Here is a 15,372-nt window from a genome sequence, read left to right as displayed (position 1 = left end):
ACCACACACTAAAGACAATTTTCAGCGATAACCATTTAGGAGCAAACAAAGATTGACAGCAGTGTGGTAATCCCGCTTAAAGGGAGATTACATGATGTTGCTCAAAAGAGTTAACCCCCCCCCCCCCCCAACTATTTAGCTTTTCCTAATTGCACAAGGTGACCTCATCCTTTGTGGGCCTGTGAGAGAAGGAGGGGGAAAGAGATGCTAATTAACACCACAGGGTCAATGCACAACATCCTTTTTGGTGCTTTTATTTATTTATTGCTTATCTTGCAGGATAATTGACATCTGTTGACTCACTCAAGTGAAAATGGAAGAAAATATGACCGCGATAACAGCTCCCAGTCTTCTGGCAACACTTCAGGTAAGATTTTCAAATCTGGGTTTGTCCGGTTTGTAAGGACGCTCATACTCCGATTCACACTATCTATTCACACTATCCATCCATGCGTCCATGCATCCACCAAACCCAACCCAAACAACCAACCAACTAACCAACCCATCCTCCCCTCCATCTAAATCCTGATGCCTAATTAGTTCCCACCCTCCAAAATTACAAAAACACCAGGAATTATCGTAATGTTGACTAATAATGCATGTTTTCCAAACCCTGCATTAGATTGTGCCTAACATTATGCCCAGGGAATATTTGTGTGTTTATCTTACGTGATTGATCATTTCATAAACATTGCTATGTAGCGCTTTGAGGAATCACAGGTCACACGTCCATTAAGAATAATAACACACATAGCTGGATGGATGGAGTGGGGAGGGCCTGTCCGACAAACCGGGCCTCTGTGATCCTATTAGATGTTAATCTGCAGACTGCAAATCCACAGCCGCTCAAACTTGGACCGCAAACTCTTAACTGATGACCGTGTAACGTCACCCCAAACCCGCAGCCCCGCCCTCGATCACAACCAACCCCTAATCGTCCCCTCGTTGACAAGTGTTTGGATAACGCCCAATTGAATTAAAACTATCCCTCTACCAGGTATTAATCGCTTCTACTTTGATCATCTTTAGTGGCTATGTGGAGCTGTCTCTTGAATGCATTTCAAAATCCAATGAAGGATTCGAAATGTGATCCCGTCACATTGACTCAAACGTAACGCAATCATGTGATTGTTTCAGCATCCCTTAATTGACTTATACGAATACCACGATTAAGTAATAATGGAAATAAAGGGGGGGAAAACCCCATCCACATCGCATCACAATATTTACTCCGTAGTAGTCCGTATTCATTAAAACAAAGTAACGATCATCAGTTCTTATTTTTTTGTATTTTTTGCTCCATGTAAAATAAGAATAGTAGAAAATAGATGATGTCTGACCTGTTTCAAAATCAAGACACCGCATATGACAATTATCATCTAAGTGACATTCAGCTTTTTCTCATCGCAATGTTTAGACAATGTTTAGTCACTGTCTGCATAGAGAGACAGTGGAAATAATAAAGCAGCCAATATGCACATAAATACTGCATAATACACATCTTTATTTGATCTGCACCTTCATATGTACATTATTTATTGCACTGCCGTATACTGTGTGTTTCGAGGTGACTGTGGGCAAATACGTGCCTTTTTTGCGTCAACAGGTTGAAACGCTAAAAGTCTCAATTAGCTCAAAAACTACAAAAAAAAAACCCATCAACAACCTAGCATAAACATTGTGTAAGGGAGGTCAAAACACTCTGTCAACAGGCTGTAAACATGCTTTTAGGAGACTTCGGCAACCTTCTCGGTTGTCACAGGAAACGGAAAAATAAAGATTGAAAGTCAGGTCGCCATTAAAAGGAATTTGAAGTGGTGCAAAAATACAATCTACATTTTGGAAAAAAGTCTTTATGGAAAATCAGGACATTTCTAAAAGGTGCCTATTGATACACATGGCACCTGATATTGATTACTAAATAGATTTTCATGGTCGATATTTGACATATGCTTAAGTTTTGAGTGGCAATTTAGATTTTAGGTGTGTTGCAATGACGGAAGCTAGCTGTTATCTTAAAATTCAACAAAAAAATTGAATTTTATTTTTCCAGTGCCTTAAATACAAATATAGCGCACCGTGGAAAAGTCTTTGGGCCATCTTTGTTGTTCTAAATAGTCATCATTTTGGACACAACGTATCAAGTAAATACTAGGACAGTTAGCAGGACTAAGCTAAAAACATAAACAAATCCCACAAAACCTTCGTCACATTTTGCTGAGGATCCGAATAATGGTGCAGGAATTATTTTTTTTTTGATGATGATTGAATCGGAATGGTAACGCCGATTTGTTTGGGAACCAGGAAGTGGTGTGCTGGTTAATAAATGGGTAGAAAAACAAACACTCTTTTGGGGTTAACATTTCAACCTTGGTGGAAGTTGTTGATTGGTTGCGATCGTGTCGCTAAAACAACAAATCCAATGGTGGCTTTTGCACAGCGGTCTTCTTTTTGCTGTTGGTTTCCTCACATGACGGCGCACTTTTCCTCGGCTTTGGTCTTGAGCTCGGTGACGGTGGCTGACGCCTTTTCCTTCAGCTGGTCCATGTCCATGTTCTGCAAGTTCTGAATCTGGCCCATGAGGGAGTCCTTGCCCTCTTCTTCGGTAGCATCCTCGTCCACCATCTTGAGCAGCTCCTCGGGCACGTCCACGTCGTCACCGGCCATCTCGATCATGTTCTCGTCCTGCTCGCTCTGCATCCAACAACAATTAACGCCTCAACTTGACAACTAGACAAATAGTTTTTATTAGTTTCCATTGTGAATTAGATGATGATCCAATTCAGATTTTGTCTCTGGCATAATTAGTTATTTAAACGTCAGATGTTTCTAGACAAACACAAAAAGAACTTTCATTTTCATACATTTTTGTGAAACTTAGTGCAACAGTGGGGCATACGCAGGCCTTGTGAATATGCGAGGAAATTCCCATGATAAAGGTAAACAACTTTTCCTCAGATTAACATGTTTTTCTGCAAGTGCTGAAAACACTGGAAGATTGAAATGATTGAACGGAAGATTAGATATGCTGTAAACAAGTGGATGAATATTTCTTAATCCGTGTTATTTCTGTAATGATTTCGTTATTGCGTAAAAAGCGGGTGGGAGTAGTGCGAGGAGAAAACATTTTCTTTCAGCACAGCTATTTTACAAAACAAAAAATATGAAATTTGACGATTTCTTGACTAAGCAGTTGATATGAATGGCTCTGACAATCCAAAATACTTTTGCTCATAAAATTTAATTACAGATAGTATACACACCATTGATTCTCATCTGTTGACCCCCGATTTCCCATTTGGCTGCCATGTAATTCCAAATTCTGAGATTTTTCACATTTACAAAATACGTTTTCGTGTGATATTCAAGATGACCGTGCTGGATTTCAAAACAAAAGCTGTACAATAATTTTATTCAAACGATCAATTTTAGTCGATCGTGCCTGTGCAGGCGGGATCACTGGACTTTAAGGTCCAATGATGGGGATTATCCACAGCCAGCAGTCTAAAGATAACGTTCTCTGAGTCACACGCTAATGCCATAAGATGGACGACAACTTCCTGTTATTCAGTGAAAGTATTTACCTCTTCAACTAACCCTTCCCCCAATGCTTTCCAAAAAAGAATCTATTGTAAGCCTCTACTATTGTTACGATGCTGCAAATCAGTCTCAATAAAGACACGGTTGCCTTTGCTATTGTGCGTACAATGTAAACATCATTAGAGCGGAATAATTAGATTTATACATAAATGTGCTATAAAAGGCCACAGAGCGCCCATTGTTTTTTTTTTCATCACACAATAGTGGACAAGGTCAAGAGCATGCATTAAAATCACACTTTCTAAATAGAGTTTCACGATTGTTGTAAATGGCTCATTGGAAGCTGTATTCAAATTATAAATAACATACCTTTTGTGCTCCCTCCATGCCGACTAAATGTTCCGTAATATTCCCGTTTTTTTTTCCAATGTATGGAAAATATACAGTAGGTGAAGTCCAATCACATGGGCTGATGCCGAGTGATCCTGGGATCTCAGCTCAGTGGATTTTTGGCTTCCACAAAAAGTCCACACCTTCCTGTCTAATCTGGTGACGCGCTTCGCACCTCCTCTTCTAATCACAATCATTCCCTACCATGTTCCGATGTAATCATTTAGACATATAAAGGAGCACCTTGTTGATGAACACAAGATTTAGCCCTCAAAATTTCTTGATTTTATTTCGAGTGTGTCTGAAAATGTAGTTTTTCCTTTTAGATATTTATTTTTTAATTTGATTAGCTACAACATGACTCAATCCGCAGCTGGAAGAGAGTAAATATGATGTTGTATGGAAATCACAAAAAAATCTTAACGTTTGCAAAATTTGGCAATAGATTTGGCAATAATTTTTTCATTTGGCAGTTGAGATTTATTAGCGCTGGTATAAAAAAAGTGAATCTTTTAATATACATTTTTCCTAATAACCCTATACACTTGAAACTATTAGCAAAGTATTTCACAATAACATTTACAAATCAACAAAAAAGTATACATTTCAAAACAATGCTCTTGATGAAGTCCATGTGTCGCTAGACCTTTTCATTCTTCAAACGCAACCCTTTTATACAAAATGGTGGCCTCCATTGTTGTTTTTGTAGCATTAAGATGATGAGTACTTGACTGCGCCTACCTTAGGCAACCTGTACTTTTCCCTGAGGCACACCCTCAGCGTCGCCCTCTCGGCCTTCTTGTGCAAGAAATCTGCATCTCTCTCCATCCTGAAACACATTCATTTGTGCAAAATCGGTGAAACTTAATTCTTACTCCACATGAATTCAATTTATTTTGCGGGATTTTGCTTCTGTGAGACATGCCTACCAAATTTCATGTTGCTAAATTAACCTGGCTTCAGGAGCTGGATTTTGTGTCTAGGCAGCACTAGTGCGACAAAACATAGTAGGTATGGTTTTGGTTTTCTTTTTCTGGAAAAATATGATGCAAAGGTTAATTGAATGTGATCAAATGCACTATTATTACTCTCATTGGCCGCGTGAGACATAGTTTAGTAATCCTGCCCAACTAGAAAAGTAAACTTGCTTGTCTCAGGTTTGACTGCCAAGTTTCTTTGACGTGAGTACTTTTCCCTCAGCCAATTAAAGATTGAGATTATCAGACCAGACTGGAAGAGCACATCACCAAAACGCATCCATAGACAACAACCTTTTTTTAAAACAACAAACAAGTTTGTTCTTGAAGTGCTGGACTGAGTGAGCGGTTATAAAAATCATGCAAAAACATGTAGCCTGCATCTTCAGTATATATTACAACAATAAGAAAAAAACTTAAAATAGTTTGATCAAAGTGTCATATTTTTTGAGAAATTTAGGTAAATGTATTTGGAAAAATATTGACTTAATTCTTCCCGTTTAACGTGTCCATTGTTTAAATGAATAAATAAACAAAAACAAGAGAGGCTGATGAATCCTGTTATGTAATTTGGGTTGACGGGATTTGGTTCATGCTGTGGAATACCACCCCCACGCCCCAACTCGCCTCCTCACAAACAATTTTTCAAAATACTGATTGTAATAGAGTTATAATAGTTTTTTTTTGCCACGATATGCTTGTGCACAAATGTCTCCTCTCATGAAATGTCATAAAATGCTATGTTAAACCAGATTATTGTTCAGCATTTAGTATGTGCAATGTATCCTGGGCATTGTAAAATCAAGTATTTCAACTAATTGACATGTCATTGAATCCAGTTTGACTGTTTACTCAAATCATGGTGGCTAACGTCATCCAGAATTCCAACATAACTCGAATAAAATGACAGATTAAGGCAGATTATTGAGCAAGACATGTAGCCTGTACAAGGTTAAAAAGGTTTAGATTCTGTATAAAAATCCTCAAATTGTAGAGGTGACAACTTGTAAACTAGCAGAAGTGAAGTATTTACTCAAATCTATGTGTGCATTTTATTTTTCAAGGTCAACCTGCAGTAATCCAAAATGGAGGCCCGCACTCACTTCTCCTCCACCACTTGTTTCTGGTACTCCTCGTACTCCTCTCGCGTCATGCCTGCCGCCTTGGCCGGGTCCGATGGGGCGGCCTCCTCTTCCTTGTCTCCTCCGCCGCCCAGGCCTATTCCCGAAAGCGGGTTTCCGATCATGCTCTTGATTAAGAAAGCCATGATGAATTTTTTGTTGTCTTTTCGGGGGTTGAGGAACAAGGAAAGTGAGTTGGGTTGGTTTCTGTTCTCCGGTTCCCTTAGCTCCCTTGTAGCTGTCGAGCTAACCTGCTGCCTGTCTATACAACCAAGGACGCAGTGATGACAAGCAACACACACACGTACACACACACAAAGTTGTGTGGTTCGGCCATAATCTGGATTAAATCCTCCACGGCTCCACTATGCTAAGAGACAGATGGACGGATCCCTATCTATTTTTGAATCAAGCAGACCTTTCAGAGAGCATGCACGTTTTGTCTTTTTAATTGAATGTGCACCAAATAGGACGTTTTAAAAACAGAATCCGAGATGTAACCCGGGATGGCCGCTTTATTGAATTAGCGGAGAACGTGCGGCGTTGCAATTGCGAGAGAAGCGGGATTACTCGTTTATCCTCACTAGAGCCTTTCTCCATGCCGTGCTGGCGTGCTGTTGTTTGAGGGGGGAGAGGGTGATTGACAGGTGGGAGAGAGTGAGCATTTGTGGCTTCTCCATCCATCACCATTATTGCACATAAACCACTGAGAACAAAAGTGGGCTAACTCCATTTTGGCCATTGTTAAATTAAGTGCACAGAATTGTCCCATTTCAAAATATTTGTTTGGTTTATAAAAGACAATTGGATTTGCAGATAATTTAGTCTTCAATGAAGATAATATTTGTGCCTATGTGTGTGTACATGTGTGTGGTTTTCAGTTTTAACGCAAGTGTCAAGTGTTCAACAGGTTTTCAGCTTTATTCATACAAAATACACATTTAAAAAAGACACAGGGTTTTTCTTTTTTTGTCAGCAACGGTTCCGGGAACAAAAATCCCAAAAATCCCAAAAGATGTGACCACGCAAAAATACTGTCAGGATTAAATTTTGTTTCTCACTCGTTATAAACAGGATCAAATTAAGAATGTGGAGATGATTCAGCAAAACAAAATTCTTGCACATAAATCATATTTTCCTTTCAGGTACAATAAATTAGGAACTCTTGGGAGAGAAAAAAACATGGAGGGAGGGGGGTGATCACCTAAAATAGACATTCCCTCATTTACATATTCATTAGATAATTTTTTTCTGCATCAAAAAAACTTCTTGGCTGCTGCTTCCTGTTGGCTTCTGCAGCACAGAAAAAGAGAAATTAGCAGCTCATTTAATTTGAATTTATGAGATAAATAATAAGCATGAACTTACTTGTACATGATATAACACAAGAATAGAACGGACTGGACCACAATGAAAATGACAAAATGGACGGTAGACAAGCAGGAAGGCAGGGGGGGAAGCTCGGGGCACCTTTGGACCTTCTCACCAGGATTCTACAAGGAGTCCTCATATTAGTGGGCAGAAGACAAATGACGCGACAATGTTAGCATTAACTTTGCATTCTGACCTGAGCGCCACGTTGTACCAGGTGCTCCAGGTCGCGTCTGACTGAGTGCAGGTGCTCCTTGATATCGTTGAAATGCTGAATGCTCTCGTATGTGGCCACGCCGCCACCCTGCTGCTGATGTTGTTGCTGGGCTGAGCCGATCTGCTTCAGAGATTCGTAGAAGGCATGCCTGGCGAGAAAAAAACAAGAACGTACTATGATGGTCACAATTTCTGAAAAAATGAGCTTTATTAGGAGAATTAGGAAAATCGTAAAATTGCTTAAACAATATCAGTTATAAGTCAAGTCAAGAAAAAAAAGAATATTAATTTAGATAAAGTATAGCAATCGGTAGAAAGGTTTTTCTAAGGCCGCTCAAAATACCAAAACAGACTACGAGTCTAATTTCCATATTGGCAAACACAACCCACAGTGGGTATCACCATTTTTGGAAATTTCCTTTTTTTTTTTGCAACTGTGATACAATTTGTCCCCTGTTTAATCTTTTAATCCCTATTCACCAGGGGATCTGTATAGCCAAAGTTTGAAAACCAGAAAATTACCATCTGATAAAACAGGTCATGATTGCCAAATTAATCCCTTATAAAAACATGTTTCAACATCAGATTACAAGGTCTGAATAGGTTAAGGAAACAACTCGCTGTGATGCTAGCAGACAGAATTAGCGCGTCTGAACAATAATTGACACATTTAATGTGTATTACAAGAAAAAAAAGTTGTAGTACTACAAGAAAATAAAGCAACGGTACAAGAAAGAAGAAAGTAAAGTTAAAGAAGTAGCAAAAAAGTTGCTTATGATCGTCAGTTATGCTACCAAAATTATTTTTGTGTTACAGTAAAACGTTGTGCTACAGGTAAACAAAAGTTAACCCGCCATAAAAAAATTATGTTACTACAAAATTTTCAATCACATTGATACTATTTTATTGCATTTATTGAGAGAAAAAAAAAGTGTATTTTCATTCGGTCGCCTTAGTCATACAATAAATCAGAGGAAAAAAAAGACTTCTTCCAGTTGATTATAGGCAGGCAGAAAGCAGTAACCTTTGCTTATCATCTTAAAGTACATCTAAGACGATTAGGACAGAGTTAAAAAAAAATGGACAAACGAAAGGAAGTCTTGCATTTGTGTATGGCAGATGTATTTAAAGACGTCTAATCTGATACGGCGCTAAAACGTGTCCTTTTCGTTGCAAATCAACATGTAATTTGTTTTCATATATATTAAAATAAATCTCCCTTGAGAAAGTAAGTGAGCGTTTATTAATAAAGATGGCATCTAATCTTCATCTAGTGACCCATTTATGAGCATTTTCTAATCCAGCGACAAGCCGTAAATCAGTTAGTGCGTTTGAGGCTGGACTGGCCTTTTACTGCCGTCAAACAAATGATCGACCTGAAAGTTGTGGGTCAATGTTATAATGATCATAATTATTTTTTTTTTTAAATCATGTACGCACATGGGATTTAGGCCACGTGGACAGCTTGCTTCTTTTATGATACATGACAGATTAATGTTACATAAAGTGAAATCTTTAATATTGTGATTAAGTCACCATGCAGATGGCACGCTCAAATTAAGACACAATCAAACAGTGACGGCTACAAAAAAGGAGACATTATTTAATCATTAAAAACCAAGCTCTGCCAAGGAATATTAGGGCCACGCTGAAAAGGAAAGAAATGGTAGTCGCAGTACATTCATTTTATTCTTGTAATTGTACAACTCAATTTCCCCTGGATATACTTTTTTTTTTGCTGAGGCTTTAATTTGAAAGGGTGTGAACAACCACAAATAAGCACATACAATATTTCATGACCTAATATTTCAAATATTCTTAACTGTATGGGTACATAATTTTTTTTTTTTTTAAATCAGGCAGGCTTTCACTTTCATTCAAGAAAATGACTTTTGGGGGTTGTTTTTTTGTAGTATAAAGACCCCAGAAGTTTAAGAAGATTATGGGTGGGTATTACTGCGCATATCATGCCATGTACACATACCTTTAAAAACAAACTTACTTTCGCATGGATGTCATGAAAGCATGATCTTGGGATTAGCATGGCAGACAGTCAGACACCTGAGATGTGCGCAGCCTGAGATTAAATATTCTTCCCCGGGGTTTAACTGCTCGGATTTTCTCTTTGTTTTGCCTTTCAGCCGATGCTAAAAAAACAAAAGAGACTCACCTAAACTCATTGAGGTTCCTGAGCAGATCCTGTTGAGAAGATGCAATAGTGCCCAGCTGCTGGTTCGCCACGTCCAGCTAAAATAAACAACAGCATGGTAGGAGGAGCTAACATTGGGGAAAAATAACATTGTTTGACTTTGTTTCGATTGTTTAAAAAATGTGATTTGAGCGTAAACAAGCAGGAAATGGCAACATGAAAACAAGTAATGATGTCATTTTATAAAAAAATATGCTAACATCAAAAGATTTTAGGATTTAACAAATACAACCTTATTTTCTATTTAACAAAACAACACTTTAAGTTACTTTATTTACAAGGAAAAATATTATTTTATGCCGTCAACAAAAACCCTTTTTCTGAATATTATAAAAGTATTTATTTATTTAATCTTCAGCCATGACAAAAGTCGTAATGTGACAAGATTTGATATAATATGATAAATATCGTAAGAGGGAAAATATATTATATATTTTACAAGGTAAAGAAGTATAATGTTGGCGCAGATGGCATAAAAAAAAAATCTGAAAATAAAGGAGTGCTTTTCCAACTGTGGGTTGTAATATTGACCCACCTGTCCAGAGCCGGTGTTGGATCCCCTCTTGGAGATCTCATCGGTGACGATGGTCACGTAACGGCGCTGTTCGTCCAGTATCATGGCCAGCTGCCGGTTGAGCTGCTTGATCTCCAGGTGGATGCGGTTCTGACCCTCAAACACCTGACGGATCTCTCGATCATTCACACTCTCGTACAAGTCTTCAACTGCATAGAAACAAATCCAGGTAACAAACAAATCAGAAATGATCTCATTTTCCAAAACATTTACACTCATGTCATAAAAGAAAAACATGTACAACAAAATTGCCGTTAGCCTCCTCAGTACTAACTTGGCTCTCCTTGGACGTCGGGGTGCTCTTTCTGGAACTCCTCTTTCTTTTTGTCAAGCTCTTGCTGGAAATTGTGGAATTCCTCCTGGTACTTGTCCTTGTCTTCTTTGGGAATCTCCGCTTCTGGTAGGGGCTTCAAGAGGGCAACCACAAACCCCACAAAAAATGGTCAAAAAAAGAAAAGCTGCAATGAATTCAAAAGGGGCTTTGGACTGACAAGTGGTGGGATTCGGAAAAGAAAATCTAGCAAATGGAACTTACTGGTGTCTGGCCTGGTTCCGTGAGTTGGAATAACAAGAAGGACAAGATGTCATGGTCATCTGGTGCAGAAACAATGTAATGGGGGGAAAAAAACAAAAACATGATTATTAAATAAAATGGTGGCATTAAAACAGGACCGTATTAAATTCGAAACAACAACACTGTTATGTGGAATAAGTATTGCTAGAAGGAATTTCTTAGCACTCTTAAACAATATGAACGCTAATTAGAAGCCCTAATTGACTGAGGCTTCATTTGAAAACCTAACACTTGTTTGAAAACATTAGGTTTAGGTCAAGCCTCTGCCCTTGTTTGAAGCCCCAACACAGTAATTAGAGACTAAACCCTGGCATGAAACTGTCCTTTTAAACGCCAACCTTGACTCACAAGCCTAATTTGAAAGCTTTTGCTCCACCATCAAATTACCTGCTAATCCTCCAGTGGCAGCTGAGACACCGAAGAAGCCCTCGGGTGGAATGATCATATCTTCCACCTTGGTGCAGAGCTCAAAGTCGTTTGCGTCGGGAGTGAATCCATTGTTGATCATAACCTGCCAAGCAACGTCGGATTGGCGTTAGAGAAAGTGGACGTGACCAACAAGCCAAAATTGCACTGGTGCGTACCGTCAGCGTCTTTTTGTAGTACGTCACTTTGGCTTTGACGGGATAGGGTTTGTTACGGAAGTCTCGCAAACACGTGCCCAACGCTTGTGTGCTGCCGTCACTGCCAACAAAATCAGACAAGGATTTTTGTTAGTCGTGCCCTGGCCTGGTCCTTATTGTAGATGCAGCATCTAAAAATGGGAGGATCATAAAGCATCAACAGCATACTTTTAGCATGGTACATAAAAAAAACAGATTCACTTGTTAAATTATGAACACAAAGAAAGCACCGTCACATTTCGTTCATCAATAGCTAGCATACAACCATAAATAACACCGTTTTTTTTCCTGTACATGTGACCTGTTTTGATTAAATACTGCACGTGAAAAGAAATAGTACGGATTCCAAGAAAAAAAAGTGATTTCAAGATTTCACTGGTCTGCGGGAGATTACGGAAAGATAGGGGATTATTTACTTTCAAGCAAATATAATCATATTTCCTAATCTTCTTTAAAGTTGCTCAAATGTGAAAAATGTGAGCTGGCAAAGGACGGGCTTACTTACTGTTTGTGGTCATAAACAAGTTTGCCGTTGTTTCCAACTACGACGATAACCGGGTTGTTTTTCTGGAGGGCACACAAAACATGCTCATCTTGAACAAATGCACACACAAACCTGTAACCGAAACATGGTCAAGCCTGACCTTCTGACGATTTGTTTCGTCACGACGGCGAGATAAGCAAACAATGTAAATCATTAAATTAATCAAATCACGGTAATGATGTTAGGGAATTAATATTTGATAATTGTAAGAAGTAAAATTGGATTATGGGCAATATCAATCAACCTTTGCCCTGTTATTATACATGTTGCCTTTATTTTACAACTCAGACACAAAAAAGGAACGAATCTGTGGACTTGACACTGACCTTTCCGTCATTGTCGAAGGAGTCAAAGAAAATCCCGACTCCGTTCCACTTGTCAGCGGCGCCGTAGACTGGCCCCTGCAGGCCTTGCTCTGAGGTGAACCAGATGGCCTGTCGATACAAAATGAGACACACTTCAAGTGTTTGGCTGAGACAAATGCAACAATTATATTTTTATCATGGGAACTCAATTGAAAAAAAACAAAATATCAAAATTTTGCCCCAGATAAAGAAAGATACACTTTTGGCCAATATTGAGGTCTTGCATACTGATATAAACACAATTTCAACACAATCAGAGTAAAAACAAATACCCAGTGGAATATCTCAAGAATTTCTGGACCCCCCAGCCAACAAAATCAATGCTTGACCATAAATCAGCAATTACTGCAGGTACCTACACGCTACACTTATTATCAACGCTTTAGGCCATTTGATGTATTCTAATTTCTCACACAACCTGTAAAGCAACCACAGAAGCAGCTGCTGCCTTTGGGCTAGTTGAACACGCCACTCCTATCTTTGCTTGAATTAGCTAAACATTATCACAACTTGCTTTATGCTGCTATTGGAAGAAGAGACTTGTTCTCTTTAATTCAAGATAAAGCTCCACCTTTGTGAGTGCACAGTCTTTTCTGGAATCGAATGAATGAACAAACAAACGTCATTTTTTTCCATAGTGATAGGCGAGTACTGATAACAAGTATCGGTTCGGATAACAGCGCCAATGTAGTTCCTATTTGTCTTCACGTGCCGTTTCATTAGATTAACATTACCAAAGATAAATAGTAACAAAAAAAAAGGAAGAGAGACAAACCAATGGGCAGCGTAGATGCTAGTTGGTGAAAATAAAGATCAGCAAACATAGTCAAGGAGGACATGAGAGTAAAGTCAATGTTCCTTAGTAAGGGATCCAATTTCTCTATAAAAGTGCCCCTGTGAGCTTTAACTCTATTAGCTTTTTCTTACCAAGCCGTCTGCTCCCATCCGTCCTCTTCCGGACACCCGGAATGTCACCTCGGCCTCCCAATTTTCGAAGGACGCCTTGTTCTTGCACCATAAAGACCCCCGCTGACTCTTGAGGGAAGGCGCGAGACGCACCTGGTCCTCACTGGGGATGGCATCTGCCGGAGAGATGAGAGCGATACACTTTTAAGCACATTTTACGATTGTATGAGGTTCCTCATGCCATGTCACAGCGCACTGAAATGATCCAGACAAGAAAAGGCAATATTGGGAGGAGGGACTTTTTGTCATAGGTGATATTGGGCAAGACCCCTTTTTGTGACGGGCTCAAGTCAGCACTTTGATCATTCAGCAGCGTCAAAATGACATCACTAAATAGTAAGTCGCAATAGTCGTTGTTGTTTAGACAAGCAGCAAAGACAGGGCTCCTTTAGCAATGCTGGTTTATACAGGGCTCCTTTAGCAATGCTGGTTTATACTTGCCTAGAAGAAGCACTATTTAAAGACACAAACCCCTTATGTTGGAAAAATAACGTGACACATGCCTAATTAACCAATTTGCATATGCACATATCCATAATGTCTTGCTTTTATTATGCCTTGTTGTATTCAGCTGTCTGCAGCCAAATCGGAATTGCAAATGTGAATGTGTTCTTGGCTGAATAAATATTATAAATATTTAATTAAAAAACACGGCACCTTATGACATCGTTGCCCTTTTCCTGTACCGACATCAGACGGTACGTTATCAGTATTTTATGAATGGAGGCTGCACAGTGCAGAAGTCCACTATCAGCTGCATGACACGCCAATCCAAAGGGTCGCTAGTGACGCAATTTATCAGGTATTCAACTTTAGAGTTGAATGTCTTCGTCCTTTAACTCATTCAATGGCATTGACAATTACCCAAAACATGCATATTAACTGGGAAGGTTTAAAGCGGTCAATGTTGACGTTAGCACCGCTAGCTCAGAGCCGTTGCAAGCCGCTGTGAGTTTTGCATGCCCGGAAAGTAAGTGCATGACATCTGCACTTACCGCCCATGTGGATCCAGAAGGGGATCCTGCCATCCGGCTGGACCAGATGTGGCCCCTTAAAACTGTACTTGTACTCAAAGCGGCGGTGAGGAGCCGCATCCGCCGGGTCCGGTGTCTTCGCGACAGCGTCCGTCACCGCGTCGTTGTCGGTGATCGTCACTTGGGCGACACTGCTGTGACACAGCAACCCTGCGAGAAGCGCGACGAACATCCTTCCCGTCGCCGAGATGGAAGTTCGCCGCCTCCTCTGTGTTGCTGCTCCGGGCACCGCCATGTTTCGTGTCAGTGCTGACGTAGCACTGAGTGCAGCAGCACCCGAGCATGATGGGATGCCTGGAGGCCAACAGGGCGCTTTCTCATTGGTCCACGACTTTCGCTCGCACACAATGCTGCGGTGGCCGGTGGGGCCTCCAGGGATGTGACACGACACACGCCGAGTCAAATAACGCAAGTAAAGTCAACACAAGCTGGTTTTCGGGGTTTACAGCACGGTGGCAATGTCAATAATACATAATTGACCAGAAAACAGGTTGACATGTCAACAGAAGAAAGTTAAGTTTGTCAGCAAATAGCACCCCTCAAAACTACTGAGCACACTACATACCATTTAATTAGCCATAACAACCAGTAGGCCAAAGTATTCATCAAAAACAAGGCAGAGGTTTAATTTCTAAAAAGTAAACCGACATATATTTTGAGAAGACACTGTAAGAGTTATATGAACAATTGTCCAGCCATCCAATTTCCCTTTCATCATCCTCACTATAGTGCACGGTTCGGCTGCCTGTAGCCAAAAATCAGCCCACCGTCAATTACACTTTATGTGGCCCATGTATGTGAAAATTAAGATCCATTGTCTTGTCTTGTCAGTTTTTTAAGAAAAATGTTTCATCCCCCAACTCTTGGC

At 39.7% G+C, this 15,372-nt stretch overlaps 2 protein-coding genes across 2 annotated transcripts; both read right to left on the bottom strand.

Annotated features, from left to right (window-relative positions):
• Positions 1–1,593: 1,593 nt before the first annotated feature.
• Positions 1,594–6,319, bottom strand: cplx4a (complexin 4a). Its single transcript, XM_061293762.1, has 3 exons — positions 6,011–6,319; positions 4,672–4,759; positions 1,594–2,694 (listed from the first exon to the last, which is right to left on the bottom strand). The coding sequence occupies exons 1-3, from the start codon at positions 6,172–6,174 to the stop codon at positions 2,467–2,469; spliced, it is 480 nt and encodes a 159-aa protein (XP_061149746.1). The 5' UTR covers positions 6,175–6,319; the 3' UTR covers positions 1,594–2,466.
• Positions 6,320–6,923: 604 nt separating this feature from the next.
• On the bottom strand, positions 6,924–14,769 carry lman1 (lectin, mannose-binding, 1). Its single transcript, XM_061293877.1, has 13 exons — positions 14,466–14,769; positions 13,432–13,586; positions 12,466–12,573; positions 12,101–12,162; positions 11,557–11,656; positions 11,360–11,483; positions 10,934–10,992; positions 10,673–10,805; positions 10,360–10,547; positions 9,786–9,862; positions 7,596–7,764; positions 7,397–7,521; positions 6,924–7,321 (listed from the first exon to the last, which is right to left on the bottom strand). Exons 1-13 carry the CDS (start codon positions 14,737–14,739, stop codon positions 7,285–7,287), a joined length of 1,611 nt encoding a protein of 536 aa, XP_061149861.1. The 5' UTR covers positions 14,740–14,769; the 3' UTR covers positions 6,924–7,284.
• Between the last annotated feature and the right edge of the window lie 603 nt (positions 14,770–15,372).

Source organism: Syngnathus typhle, linkage group LG12 (assembly GCF_033458585.1).
Source record: "Syngnathus typhle isolate RoL2023-S1 ecotype Sweden linkage group LG12, RoL_Styp_1.0, whole genome shotgun sequence".
Lineage (NCBI taxonomy): Eukaryota > Metazoa > Chordata > Actinopteri > Syngnathiformes > Syngnathidae > Syngnathus > Syngnathus typhle.
This window is presented reverse-complemented; position numbering and strand designations above follow the sequence as displayed.

Coding starts and splice junctions, on each gene's coding strand:
- cplx4a (XM_061293762.1), bottom strand. CDS start 6,174: ATGGCTTTCTTAATCAAGAGCATGATCGGAAACCCGCTTTCGGGAATA. Junction 4,760..6,010: donor AAACAAGTGGTGGAGGAGAA/GTGAGTGCGGGC, acceptor AATGTGTTTCAG/GATGGAGAGAGATGCAGATT. Junction 2,695..4,671: donor AAAAGTACAGGTTGCCTAAG/GTAGGCGCAGTC, acceptor TGTTGGATGCAG/AGCGAGCAGGACGAGAACAT.
- lman1 (XM_061293877.1), bottom strand. CDS start 14,739: ATGGCGGTGCCCGGAGCAGCAACACAGAGGAGGCGGCGAACTTCCATC. Junction 11,657..12,100: donor CTTGTTTATGACCACAAACA/GTAAGTAAGCCC, acceptor TTTTGTTGGCAG/TGACGGCAGCACACAAGCGT. Junction 10,806..10,933: donor CGGAACCAGGCCAGACACCA/GTAAGTTCCATT, acceptor GCCCTCTTGAAG/CCCCTACCAGAAGCGGAGAT.